The sequence below is a fragment of the Sturnira hondurensis genome, unplaced genomic scaffold, assembly GCF_014824575.4.
Source record: "Sturnira hondurensis isolate 20B ecotype Veracruz unplaced genomic scaffold, ASM1482457v3 Scaffold0022319, whole genome shotgun sequence".
Lineage (NCBI taxonomy): Eukaryota > Metazoa > Chordata > Mammalia > Chiroptera > Phyllostomidae > Sturnira > Sturnira hondurensis.
Window position 1 is genome coordinate 5,276,318 of NW_028094950.1, and position 15,031 is coordinate 5,291,348.

The 15,031-nt window shown below is 42.2% G+C and overlaps 1 protein-coding gene across 1 annotated transcript in view; it reads left to right on the top strand.

Moving 5' to 3' along the window:
• The window catches only part of CYRIA (CYFIP related Rac1 interactor A), a 49,911-nt gene that overhangs the window by 21,924 nt on the left and 12,956 nt on the right, over positions 1-15,031 (top strand). Inside the window, exons 2-4 of the mRNA XM_037035417.1 lie at positions 3,319-3,398; positions 12,909-13,030; positions 14,266-14,371. Of these exons, the coding sequence (XP_036891312.1) occupies positions 3,329-3,398; positions 12,909-13,030; positions 14,266-14,371 (298 nt within the window). The 5' untranslated portion in view covers positions 3,319-3,328. The remainder of the gene's footprint in view (positions 1-3,318; positions 3,399-12,908; positions 13,031-14,265; positions 14,372-15,031) is intronic.

Genomic DNA, 15,031 nt, shown 5'->3' on the forward strand with positions numbered 1-15,031 from the left:
CAGGAAGGAACTCAGACTTCCCAACACTCGGTTGCAGCACAGTTACTAGACCCCGGCCCAGGGAGACGCCACTTGGCAGTGACTTCCAGAGATGCCCGGGGAGGTGTGCGTGCCTGTGTGTGTGTGTGTGTGTGTGTGTATGTTTAAAGCAAATCTCAACTTCACCATATCTACAACACGCTCGTTTTAAATAATAAGCATGCTCTACATGTTACTGATCGGCCTCTTCTGTGTACAGCTGCTCTCACTTGATTTCTCCTTTCCCCGACTGTCTCTGAGCCATATCGTACTTTTCCTGTTCTTTTGAACCCTAAAAAGCTGTGCTTCTGTAGTGTAATCTATTTGTTTTATTTTCTGAACACCAAATCTTGAAAGAGACCCATTTTTCTCCTTTGCTCGGACTGTCAGGAGCTCAGGTCCGAACGGAAGCCATTGCCAGCGAATGCGAGGACCTCACAACGTGCCCCTCTCCCTTTCTCTCCTCATTCTGCTTTTACTTTTCTCTTTCCCCATTTTGCTTATCAAGTATGTACACTCTGTACGGTGTAAAACTTCTCTTAAATCCTTTTCTTGAACAAGATAAAACATTTAAAACCTAGTCTTCCTATGAAATAACTAAGCTGTCTCACTAGGAGTGTGGTGTATGGCAATGCAGTTTGCCCGCACTGAGGGGCTGTTTGAAAAGATTGGAGAGTGCCTGTCATAAGGAATGTGTCTGGGGCTGTAGTGCAAGTCCCATGGACCCAGGGGTCTTTCCAAGTGGAGCCCTGGGTACAATTGAAAAAAAAAAAACCAAAAGTGTTCTACTCAGGTGACCATTTGTGTGATATTAACTCACTTTGTCCACCTGAAACCAAAATATACTTGCATGACTTCTTGTCCACCTCGGAGGGAAGCAGGATGCATCAGACCTTTGCCGTGAAGGAGATGAGATGTTTCTGTACTGATAGAAAGAGCTGTGTTACATAAAACTGGACTTGACCCTGATACTACCTAATGTCCCACAATCACTGGTATCATACATCTAGAATTGTGAGAATTCCTTAATTGACCTGGGTTGATGTAAGATACAAGGTACACGTTCTAAAATATTTGACCCTACCAGCCAGCCAGATTAAATGACCTACGAATAGACAGAATTCTCTAGCCAGCTACTAATTGGGTGCATGTCCATGTGTGTTCCTTTCAGTCTGTTACTAATTTTAAAGCCTTGACATGTTTCTCACCTGGACCCTCTGACAGTAAAGTCATGCCCAGGACAGAATCATAGGAGAAAGTGAAGTTCACTCAGGTCTCCTGTGACACATTAATAGCACAAAACGAGGGAAATTAAGAACATTTAACTTCCATTAAGGCATTTTATCTGAATGCTGGCTGGTACTAACCAGTGGAATCATCTCCCCACAAGAGGTGCCTCCAGGTCTGGACTGGAAAGGGAGCAGGAAAGGGATTCCTTCCTCGAGACCCCGAGGGTTTGTGAAAGCTGTCCAGTGGCAGGGAAGGACTGGAACGGGCCCGAATTTTATTTCGGTGGAACCAGCCCCACACAGGGCTCCACTGAAGAGTATCTTAAAAGAAGATGTGTGTAAAGGCAAGGGAGGGAAAGAAGGATGGCAGTGAGAATAGGGAAGATTTTCTGTAAAACAGAAGCTTGGTGATTGCCTGTCATTGTGTGTGCGTGCACCCCGTGCTCTAGTGCCCAGGTATTTATGGACTTCAAGATGAGAAAGTTCTAAGAAGTATCTGCCCAACACCACTCATTTTTACAATATTTTAAAGGGTTCATACAGTACATTTCTACTGAAACACCACCAGTGACAAGAAGCTCACTATTTCACAAGGCAAATGATTTAAAATTCAGACAACTCTAATAGTGAGAAGTTTTTATGACCTTTATGACCTTGAATAAGGTCTTCCTCATTACTTCCTCTTCCCTAAAGCCACATACAGCTGGTCTAACTTACATTTCCTAGGACAATCCGTAGTAATTATCTGAAGGTGGTTGTGATAATGAGGATGAGGATGGTGGTGGTATTTATCATCAAATTCATCATCAATAGGAATAACACATTACATTTCTTGACACTTCCTATAAGTGCTACGCTAAGCATTTTATATTTTGTCTCATTAATCCTCATGATTGGATAAAATAGCTACATTTAACAATTCACTTCATAGACGAGAAAACCGAGGTTTAGAGTGTGATGTAGTTTGCCCGGGCTAACAGAAGTAGCAGGAAGCAGCTAGGATTGAAGGCAGGCCTCCCTAAATGGTCTCTTTTCTCGCCTCCCACTAGTGACTTATTCCACAGATGGTGGCTGCAAGTATAGGGCTGTTTTCTCGGGGGTGGGGGTTATGGACACCAGATTACACCACATCCTGAAACCATGGGAACTGCTTGTTTAAAGTCCAGTGGTTTTTTCAAGTTGATCTTTCACAAGCCGAGGTATGTGAATCATGACTTAGAGAAACGCCTTGCAAAGAGCACAGCCCCCGGCACTGAATTGCAGCTCTGTCACTATGTTCTGAATGAAGAAACGGGTGGCTCTGTCACTATGTTCTGAATGAAGAAACGGGTGGCCTCCCAAAGAACACGGTTTAATGTCTAGAGCCTAGAGCTGTAGAAATGTTGCTGTTTTCTTAAATAATAGCTACATTTGGCTTATTTTTTTTAGGTTGAGATTGCAGATAGGTAACAACTTTGTATTTCTCTGTAGATTTGATTTATTTTTGCAGATGCCTTAGGCTGCAATTTCATTGAGAGTACATTTTGGATATTATACCTTTTTATTTTTTTACATTTCATGAATGTAAAAAATCTAGTCAACACGGAACTGTCAAATTATGACAACTGCTGAGTTGCCTGGAAGTTGTGCCTCGGGAAACGTGGCCTTCTGTGGAGGTTGGAAAGGGTCCCTGGGGCGGCACATCTGTGTTTTCTAAACTCTTTCTCAGGAACTTTAAGGAACTTCTCCTTGCTTGTCCTTGGCCATGGTAGGTCTTCACAGCAATGGAACAGAAATGGAGCAGAGCTGAAATATTAACCTTGAGGATTCAGGGAGTTAGTGGAGGGGAGAAAGGAAACACTTTGTAGAATACACCTAAACTCTGCGGCCTGTAACTAAAATACCTGATTCTTTTAATGGAAACAGTGGCTACGTTATTACTCATCTCCCAGTAGGAAGATGTTTTTTCTATGGCGTGAAGTTACAGTCATGGGGGTCCAGTGGTATTTGTGCACGTTAGTCAAATATGGTTGACCCTTTAGAAGTTTATTTTCACATGGCTAATGGTACTTGGTTTTGCTGCCTTCCTCAGGTTTGCTGGCATGGGAAACCTGCTCAAAGTCCTCACCAGAGAAATTGAAAACTATCCACATTTTTTCCTGGATTTTGAAAGTAAGTTTTAAAAATTAGAAGATAATGATGAAAAGTTTTCACCTTAAGACTTGCTGATAAGGAAGTTATAACATGAAAATGTTACATGATACTTCAGCATTCAAATGTCATCCTGAGTTTCTCTGTCTTCAAACATCATTTTCCTTCTTTCTTTTCCTATTAAAAAAAACGAAATGAAACATCTTTTTGTGGGCTGGATCCTGAGTCAGGTGTGTGTGAGGGGCAAGTGATAGATGTTTTTCTCCCTTCCCCTCTCTCTAAAAATAAAAAAATAAAATATTTTTTAAAAATTAATGAAACATTTTTTTAAAATATGTCCATTGTTTTCTTTGATTTTAGAAGTAATTAGCTTCTGTGTTAATTGATTTAGGCTTTGCATAAATCATCATCATGTATTTTTCCTAATAATATTCATGGATTTCTATGTTGTATACCAAAGAAAAATGGTGTGTACAGTAATTTGCACAGATTGATGTAAAGCAAACTATCACCAGACATGAAAGAAAAAGTGATCAAACCAGGAATAAGGCTTTATAGATGATATATTTTTAATCATCTGTCTCTTCCTTATATATTATTTCATAATATACCACTATTTCAGGATTTTGAGATATAGTCCTTTTATTTGAAAGGTTATATTCCTCTTATCAAAAACTTTAAATATTTTTCTAAGATAAAGTGGTTTGTGACTCATGACTAAATAAACACAGAGGTTCTTTCTTCATCTTGTTTATTTTCTTCATTGAATATATATACAAGTTAGTGACACATTCATGTATAATTAACTAAGCTCATGTTTCTATCTTTCCTCCTGTGTTCCCCATTTTCTGAATTACAATTCTATAATAGCAAGCCTTTTTGCCAGTATTCACTGTCTATTGCAGACTTTAATCTGTTTTAAACTTTAATTGTTCAAGAATTTTACCTACATTAAAAATAAGTTAAAACTTCCTTACCTATAGATTAAACTTCCTAACAGACATTTTCTAGGTAAATGCTGGAAGACCCTGTCAGGGTGCAATAACCCAAAAGGTCAAAGCTCTCTGGATAGATCCTTTCAGGGTCTCTGCTGGACCTAAAATAACTACCTGAAAATCAGGAAAAGTTATCCCCAAACTCAAGTATTCTGAAAAGAAAAAGTATTTCATCTAGATCACATTTAATGAAAGACATCCCACTTCTGATTTAACTCATTTTGTTACTGCGGATGCTGTTTTTGTTCTTGTTTGGTTGGATATCCTCTTCCTCTACAGTGGAGCCTCCCTCCTGGATCCACTAACTAACCAACCCCTGTTTAAGCATAAATGCACCTTAAGTTCCCTTCTGCTCAGATCTTGTCTGCTCTCTAGTCCCCCCCGCCGCCCCCCCCCCCACCGTGATACCAGCTATTTTCTTTGGAGAGGAACTGCGGTTGCGGACCCCGCCCTCGGCCGCTGTGCTTTTCATGGTCTAAAACAAGCCAGCCTTCCCATTCACTGCCCATTTCCTTTCAAGAAACACCTGGTGCTCTAAACTGGGCCTCCTGCTCGTCTTCAAACATGTCCTTCCTATTTCTGTCCTCACTTCCATTTGTTGGAAATCTCCTCTCCCTATGAGAAAAAACACTCGTTCTTAAAGCCCATTCCAAACACCACCTTTTACTTGAAGACTGCTCCTCCCGTGGTCTTCAAGTTCCTGAAGTGGAGGTATGCTTTCTCTGTATTTATTCTCAGGCCACACCATGCTTCTGTTAAGCCCTTTATTTAATCTTTTGTGTTGACCTGCTTGCACATATTGTCTCCCACATTAACCTAAGACTTCATTAGGCAGTGACTGTTCTTGGTTACTCCTGTCTCCGTAATGTTGCCTGGCTTACCTGGGTGCTCAACACACTGTTACTACTGAGCTGAAATCTATAGACTCAAAGAGAATCAGAACTACAACCTTCCTTCCCTGCCCTTCTAGGCCATCATGGTTCTTTCTCGAAAACTAATTTTAGGAAATAGGATGTGCAGAATCAAAAAACCAAAATTGCTATTTTTTTTTCACGAAATACGTTACTTCATAGGTGACTAAGATATCCCACTCTGGTCAGGGATGGAGTGATGGCTGTAGATGTAACTTCGAAACTCCGGTGCTCCAGAGAACACTAGCTGGAAACCACCACCCCTTTAAAGCCCTTTAGATTTTATTTTTATCACTTTAATGGCTTTTAAAATTAGACTTGAAAAAGGCTACCCAGTTAAACCAGGTCAAACCTAACTAAACCCAGCCAAACCCAACCAAATCCAACCAAACCCCACCAAATCCAACTCAACTCAGTCAAACCCAACCAAATCTAACCAAATCCAATGAAACCCAACCCAACCCAGTCAACTCCAGCCTGCCTAAAGAGGTGTTGATTAGTTAGAAGATCCCAGAAAGAAGCTACATAGTAGAGGAAGAAAGGTATCTTACTAAACTGAAACTCTCGGTGGCTGAATCTGGGCCCTACTCATTTCTGTGACCCAGAACTTAGCTCACGTTAAGCATGGAGCGTTGCTCACTGAGTGTGACTTAGTAACAGATGCTGGCCATGTGAAGGGACAGAATGGAACGGGCTAGATCCAAGAGAGCACAGACATTCAAGAGCAAGGAAGTATAAGTGGATTCAAATGCAACGTGGTCAAGAAGGACACACTTGAAAAGGGGATGATGAGTTGGCAGGTGAGCTGCCCCACTTCCGGTAACCACTGGCAGAACAGATTTAAGACTGATCGCTTTGAGTACAGAGGCTGGATTGCAAAGAGTTAAGGAGCGAGCAGCGGAGGGAGGACGCAGGGCTGAACAGCATGTAGCGATAGCTTAAATGAATTTGGCACCTCTGCTTTGAGTGCTGAGTGTTCTTTTTTGAAGTCAGTGATGGAATATAATTGAACCAGGTCAAATAGATATAATTAAGCTGGGTCAAAATGTAATACAAAATTAGACACATCTGTCCCTAGGCTTCCCGTTGTGTAGATCTGATTTAAATTCCTGTTTGACCTTTGCAGTGAGGTCTATACAGTATGCTCACGTTTCTATACAACCACTTCACGTCTTTTTCATTGTTGTTTTTTCATCTCACTACTTTTTTTTTCTTTTTTCTCTCTCTACTTGTCATGTCTACATTTCCTCTTTGAAGGCTGAGAGACAGAGGGGGAGTGAAATGCAACCTAATCTTTCACGAGGGATGGTTTTTGGGGGGACAGTGTGCAGAAAGATGTGTGCCTGCAGACCTGCTGACAGTCGTTCAGTTGAATGCACCCGTTACGGTACGCCCAGTGGGCCGCAGCCCTTAGCCTTCCAGTGAAATCTTGCCAGTGATTCCCAGATTGGAATGATCATTAGGAACACACGGCAAGACCTTGGCATGTAGCTGTCTGAGCCTCACCTCCAAGTTCGGATTCAGTGGTCTAGTCCTCAGAATCTACTTTTGCAGAGTCCTTAAATTTCTAGTACTTGTCACTTTTTAAGTGCTTTTCCTCTATGTCCACATCTTCATTACGACCCTAAAGGACCATACAGGGAGGAGACAGGGCCTCTTTACTAGGGAGCCCTTATTAGCTTCTCTCTACACCAAGGATTAATCTGAGGCCCAGAGAGATGAGTTGGTTTGCCCTGGGGTCTAGTAGTGAACGGCAAAACGGGCAATAGGATTTGGGTCTCAAAACACTCCGTTCTTGGAGTTCCCCCTTCCCTCCATGACATGTGGCAACATAAGGCAACACACAACAGGGATCCCATAACATGTGAGCAAAGCAGACAAGCCTTCGGGCACCTCTCATGTCCCTGCTCTTTGCAGTGCCTCATGGGTTGTTCCATGGGAAAGGACTCTGGGTTCTGGTGTGGGATGACTGACATTCCTGTACAAATAAATGTGTCACTCCAGCCACACTTACATTTTCCAATGGACCTGTGCGGTTTCATGTTGTTTCTGTAAGCACTTGCAGTATGGTGCTGTAAATCATTGCCATTTGAACATCCCCAAATGTTAATGATAGATAGTTATTTATGTTTCTTCATTTCCCCTGAAAGAGAGAGGGGTGGAGGAGTGAGGAAGTGGGTTGAGAAGAAGTGCTATGGGTTTAATTTATGGCTCTGGCAAACCTTTTTTGCTCTACCTTCCCTGGTGTTCATACAACAGCTGGTGGCGCAGAGAGATAGTGATATATCCTGTTGATGAAATGCCAGGGATTCCTTCAAAGCCAAAGACATCTCCAAATAAATTGTGTTGTCCCCTCATGTTATCTTTGGTGAATTTGATTCTCTGTCAGATCTTCTATACAGTCCCACGTAGGTTGTTAGGCGAAGGTATGTGAGTTCCTGCTGCTTGTGAAGACAGATGGCATCCTTGGCTGATTCACAAAGATAAGAACCTTTTGATGTGACAGGCCTGCTCTGGGTTGAGCCCTGCTGTCCCCCCCTGGGGTATGTTCACCTAAGATGTTCATTCCTGACAAACAAAACACAGGCACTTTCCTCTCCCGCCCCACGGTGGAATGCCAAGCATTCTGCTCCCAGTAAATATCCCAGTCTTCCACCTGACCCCCGTGACACCAAAATGCTGACAGTCGCTCTCCAGCGTCACTAGCAAATTGAGCCAAAGAGGGATAAACAGCTCTCCCGCTTTAAACCAAATGAATACGGTTTCACTCTCTTAATTGATGGGGGAATTCTTTTCCATTAAAAATTCAAGGTGCTGGGTATCCAGTACGTTCTTGAGAATGAATGCATGCATTCAAGGTCGCAGAGCACATGATACATTTTCACACCTTCCACAATAGCAAGTACAGGACAGGGGTTTAAATCATAGCTTCGGGAATGGCCTGGATGGGCTGCTTCCAAGGCTCCTGGAAGTATTGGTTTCTGAAATTGCCTGTGTAAATCATGGCGATTTGTAACAGCTTCATTGTTAGCAGTGGCCCAGCTTTATGTAACCATTCTCCTCAATTTCAATGAAATCATGGGAGATGATTACAAGTTTAGAATGCGATTCTTAGATGAAACAGCACAAAAACAGTTCACTGGCTGCAACGGGAAATAATGACCCATTTCCACCAGTAATATTATCAGTGGACATCGTGTGTGTGTGAGAACTTTTGACTAAATGTCAGTCTTTGTGTTAAAATAAAAAAAAACAATGCCTGTAATTCAGAGTTCATGTCCACTCAGCAAATGCTTTGTGAGGTTAACTTTTTTAATCACTGATTCATAAAGGTCTTTTTCAAGATGTCTCTCCTTGTCAACTGCAGACACAATACATTTTTAAAAATATGGCTACCAATATGGAGAATTCAAAAAGCATAAGCCCCCAAGTCTCTCAAAGGAATATTCCAGAAAGCAAAAGGATAAGAGCCTTAAGATTGGGAGAATAAATATAATTGCAGTTTTTCACCCAACAAATATCCTATTAGTGTGTTAACTCAACCAAGGAGACACTGAGGTCACAGATAAGTGGTGGATGATTTAAAAACACACAACATAAGGCAAATGAGAACAGCTGATCTGATAGCCAGCAAATGCATATATCTTAATGGTAACAGTGAGCGGTACGACAGACCTTTGAGGAGAAGAGACAGAGGGCAGCCTCTAGGAGTAATAGGATTTTTTTCTCACTGCTTCCCAACACCCACATTCTCTGCCGCCTGGTTAGTTGCCTCACTGTGTCATTGATTCATAATATGTTTATTGAGAGTCTTTGATCAGTAGCACATGTGGGGGCTCTGAGGACAAGAATACCAACTTTGTTTCCAAAGATTGCAGAATTCATTCAAAGACGAGCAGGAAAATCATCATGAGAACATACTGTGAGAAATATATTTCAATTCAACTATTTGAATGATATATTTATAATTATATTTATATAATTATTTATATTATATATTCATTCAACTATTCATTCAGCAAATCTTCCTTGAGAATCTACTAGGTGCCAGGTACTTGCTAGACCTGGGAGACACAAAGTGAAATGAAGCAAGGACAGCATCCTACGTTCTAATGGATCACCTTCCTATTAATTAGTCCTGACTGATCATTTTCCTGGAGGATCAAAGTAGGATGAATTATGGACTTCCACAGGGACACAGGCCAACGCCAAATGTCACTTAAGGTTACCCAGTCCTTTTCCCAATTGGAAGGAGAAACAGAGAAACAGATTACAGCTTCTCCCAGTCAGCATTTTTTTTACCCTGAAAACTGATGCCCCTTGGGACCTGGGTCTCCTGAAACTCTTACAAACCCTGACCCTGGCCCAGAAGGCGGTGACCATGTTTATGGCATTGAGGGCCTAATTATTAACTGGAAGAAGAGGTGACTTCAGGTCCATAACAGGGGGAAGAGGAAAAACAGGGTGTGCAATGACCCCCACAAAGTATGGAAGAAAATGAGCCAGCTCATTTCTAGCTCAGGAAGAAAGAGAGAGAGAGAGAGAGGAGGGAGGGAGGGAGGGAGGGAGGAAAGAAGGAAGGAAGGAAGGAAGGAAGGAAGGAAGGAAGGAAGGAAGGAAGGGTTTCTCCCACCCCACCTCTGGGAAATGGGCTGTATGAGAAATGTTTCAAACAGGACGTGAGGACATCTGCCAAGAGAAATGTTTTCCCAGAGACATTGGCTGGGGACGGAGGGCCCTGTTTCTCAGATCATTCCCATTGCCAGGAGAGTGCTGTGTGATGGGAAGTACACCCACAGCCCTCAATTCTGCCCACTCTGGGGGAGAAGGGACACCACCCCGAACACTCCTTGTCCAAATCCTTGTGGTCTCATAAACGTCGGTATCAGAAAGTGTCCCTTCACCTGGCTGGAGAGAAAAGCCCACTTAACCACAGCCGGTGGTACTTTTACTCCACTCCATCAGAAGCTGTCTTATTTGGGAAGTACTTAAGAACTCTGTTTTTAAAAACTAACTTTGAAATCTTTCTCCTCTTGTGTTCCAGTAATAATCAAAAGGATGGGTTTTGGGGTTCCGTTTCCCAGCACCCCTCTTCCAGTCCGCTCAGCTTTAATTCTGTTTTGTTTAAAACTTACCAAGTGGTGTCTTGCTAAGCTAGAGCCGTGTGACAGCCAAGATTAGAAGGCTCCATCTTCTGGTTCCCCAGAGTCTTCTCCTTTTGTATCTATTTTATCATTGTCGTCAAATAGACTTACCCCTCAGAATCTTGGTCACAGACTCAATTTTTCTTTTCACTTCTTCATAGATATATCTCTCTAAGAGAGTTGTCTTTGTTTAGCCTGTGATTTTTTTCAATACATTCATCAGAGGGAAAGGATTTGATTTTTATTTGTTTTCCAGGATCTTTGCTTTGCATTTTTGTCTGTGTTCTTTTCCCTGACTTTCTTCTTACTTGAAAATTGCCAGCATTACCCTAGAATTCTGTTCCACAGAAATGCTTTCTTCAGTTTGGGGGCTTTCTAGTGGGTGGGTTTTAGTTTTCTGTTTTAAGACACCCCAAGCTCATAGAGAAAAGTTTGGAAAAGCAGGGAAAGCTCAAATATAAAGTGGTTAATATTGTAGATAATACTGGACCCAGAAAGTTTAGCAAGTGCTTATGGGAAAGATCGATGGTCACAAAAGATAAAGGGGCAACATGTCCCTTCTCCCGCCTGTTTCCGGGCTGCAGCCAGGTCTCTAGTCTGACAGGTCTCTTCCTCACTTCACAGCCACCCCTGCTCTCCCAGTGGCCAGCCTGCCCTTGCTGTCCACGAACACTCTCTCCACCTTCCTTCTGCCCTGCTCAGGTCCCATCCCTTCCTTGAAGTGGATTCCCTTTCTCCCAGCCCACACTTTCCTTCTTATTCTCTGAACCCTGGTGTGCAGGTTCTTTCATCTTTCCTCATTCCCTGGTTGAAATCCATCTCATTCCCAGAAGGTATAGTTTATAAAGTTTCTGGAGAATCTACAGGGTCTTTTTGTTGTTACTGTTTTTCTAAGAGAATCACACCCTTCATTTCCCAGGTGACCCGCCAATCTCTTGGGTCTTAGCAGGACCTGGTCAGTAAGTGGTCTAAAATTCCCCCATGGACACTGCTGCTCAGGGGTCTGGCCTTGGGTGAGTGCAGGACCGGCAGGTGGTCGCTGAGCCAGAACAGCCACGGCTGGCCTCATCCCTGTTCTGCTGCGCAGTCTTTCCAAAGGGCCCGGTCAGCTTGGTCAGCAGCTGGCTTAGCTATCACCTGTCTTGTGAATTCTGTCTCATACACCCAGAATAACACCATGAATGATTACATTTCGCAGGACCAACCCTTAGTGCTTCCAGCAAGATTAGTCAAGACTGGGATTTGATATGGGCAGCGCTAGACCAGGCATGACTCTGTCTAGCGCTTTCATCAATGAGGTCTTCTGAAAGAATTTAGTGCCTTGGGACTTAGCTTTTTGGAAACAGAGTTTTGGGGAATTACATCTCTGTTCTTCATTAGCAGTGCCTTTGTTTTAGATGGAGATTAATGTTCTTACTAGTCTAGGCGAGTAACCATTTTATAGGTACTGTGAGATAAGAAAAGCCCAGTCTTGAACTCCACTCAGCTTCCAACCACCAGCCTGCATCAGCCACTCCTGGGACAGGAGCGTATATTGGCTGCAGGGGTATAACCAAGGAAAAATTCACCGAGTTGCTAAGGGGATGCTTCCTTGGCTGTTACAGTACGTTCTTCGTTTAGGCGAACTTGCATATGCCACTTATTTTTTGTGGGTAACATTCACAATCAAAACAGTACAGGTAGGTGTCTCTAAAGCGAACTCCCGCACCTCTTGAGTTCATGTTCAATGAGAAATCTCGGTGCTTTGTTGTTCTGTGCTCTGCAAAGATACAGCTCTGTCATGGTTCTGAAGGGTAATTATCTAATCTTTTAAGCTGATTTTTATATGGAAATAAGAGGAAGGTGGTTTTTCTCACCTACACTCAGATTCACAGATTTTTAATCCTAATGGGAAACATTCAATAGCTTCTCCTATTACAAGTGGACTCAGCCCTGGCCAGGTGGCTGAGTTGGTGGAGCGCTGTCCCATACACCGTAACCTTGTGGGTTCAACTCCTGGTCAAGGCACATACCTAGGTTGTGTGTTAGATCCCTGTTTGGGAAGCATACAGGAGGCAACTGATTGATGTTTCTCTCTCATATCAATGTCTCTCTCTCTTCAAAAACAAAATCAATAGACATATCCTCGGGGTTTTTTTTAAAGTGGACTCAAAAATGCAATGATTATACCTTCTAACACCCAGTGCACCACTCAACACATTGTAGATGTGTAAACAGTGTGTTCAATGAGTAAGGAGTACCCACACTGGTTCCAGCATTCTTGGTTTCATGCATACAGAAAGATTGATGACTGTTTTGCAATGAATAATGGACAGAAGTTGGGTTCATTTTCCTTCCCAGTATTTGTTATACTAAAGAGTAAATGCTAGCCCTATAGGAATAAAATAAGATTGTCTAACAGGTAGAACTGCATGCCAGTCCTCTTCCCCAGATGTTTGTAAACACAAGTGCTTTGTGTCTTCTGGTTTCCCTTCTGCTTAGATGCCCAGCCCACAGAAGGAGAGAGGGAAGTATGGAACCAGATCAGCGCCGTCCTCCAGGACTCTGAGAGCATCCTCGCAGACCTGCAGGCTTACAAGGGCGCAGGGCCGGAGATCCGAGACGTACGCCAGTGATACCACTGAACTGACAGCACCCCTGGAGGAGAAGGGAGATACACACACACACACACACACACACACCAACAACAACAACAACATTAAGTAATAGACCTAGCATGCTAGGAAGAACAAGGATGGTAATGTGTCCTTAAAAAATGTATGAACGATCCCCTTAATTCTAGTACATTAATCTGAGCACACACTGCTGTGGACTGTGTCAAACGTTAGTCATTCTCTTCTCAGACATATATATGATGTTGCAGGACTCCCATTTTAAACAATAATTTGCCAGTGTATTACTTCATTCAAGGGAAATGTACATATAAAGTCTATGGGCAGCAGTTGAAATACGAGTCACGAGGTTGCGTTTCCATGAATGTTCCAACATTTTGTAATAACTTGGGCAGGTTCCACTGGTGCACAAACAGCAGTCATAAACGATCTCAGTTGTAGTAGCCTGCAAGTCTGTCATTCTGAACTGACATATGTGATTAAAAGTAAGTAAGTACATGAAAAACAAAACAACAACCAAAACAAAAAGGAAATTGTCAGTGTGTCTTTTGAAACATCAAAATACCTTAAAGGCAAGAAACGTCTCTTCTTATTTGAGGTAGTTTTGTGGAAGTATCAACACATACATACAAGCATGCATGTGGGCACACACTCACACACAACTGTGGCCCCTGCCAAATTCATTCTGGGGGGAAAAAGCCACAGCTAAGATCACAATTCTCCAGCTGCTGAAACCCAGACAAAACAGCATTTCTAAGAAAGGAGCAGCCTGTTAAAAGGTCGTTTTTCTACTTAGGGAGTCACCATTGACTTTGGTAATTTAGGCAACGTCACAGACTTGCAGAGCTGTAATACGTATTACAGAGAAAGGAAAGATGTACAGAATCTTCAATTCACAATGAGTACCAGCTCTGCTTTCAAGAATGGATGGTGATGGAGGAGCATTGCATTGCTTCCAATTAGATGTGCATTTCTTTACATTTAAGATAAGAGAAACAAGTAATTGGACACAGGATCTAATTGTAGAGTCATTTGCATTATATTCAAGTTTTAACTGACATCTTGAAGGACAGTCCAATGAACTGATGCCAGATTTAAGAAGTACATATTAGCAAATTACATCAGAAGTTGTGCTTTTTAAATTTTAAATCCTCTCTCAGTCTTAAGTCATTTTAATGTGGAGCTTATTCCTTCTTTCTAAACAGTTCTGTGATTTCTTTTCATAGGCAATTCAAAATCCCAATGATATTCAGCTTCAAGAAAAAGCTTGGAATGCAGTGTGTCCTCTGGTTGTGAGGCTAAAGAGATTTTATGAGTTTTCCATAAGGCTAGGTAAGTTTGTGTTTGTAGTTTTCAAGTCCCACAGGTGAAGTTCTACTGGGTGTTCGTGAAAATCATGGGAAGCACTTGGTGCCCTAGGAAATGTCCCACATCCATCCTCTGTGTCACTAGAGGCCATTCGTGGACAACTATACGTGTTGTTTTCATTTCTTTCAATTCACCTCATCATCTCTTCATCTGAATTTCTTGGCACATAAGAGTGTCTCTGTTGGTGGTTCCTATGATCCTGTTCTCAGCTAAGCCTGACTCTTAATGGTTGCACTGTGGCTGATCCTATTTTTGGATGATGGAGAAGTTGGAGATACAGGTGACCACTAACCAGGGAAGAATTGGTTGTCTGGACTCATGTGACAAATTTAATAGAAACGAAATGTTCTGTCCTTAAGCTTTAGACCAAACCAAACAAAACAAAACAATAGAACAACCCTGTACAGGTACAGGATGACTTTGCCGGAGTAAGAATGTAGTCAAGTCTGTTTGACAATAGGCTCAACTTGACCACCAATATGATGTAACTGCTCCCCTCACCAGTAAAACTATCTGTGGTTTCGTTAGCTAATATGTCTGAGGTTTCATTAGCTACCTAGAGTGAGGAAGGGGGTAGTCTTATTCTTCTCTACTTTTGCCATTAATGAATAGAAGATTTTAGGA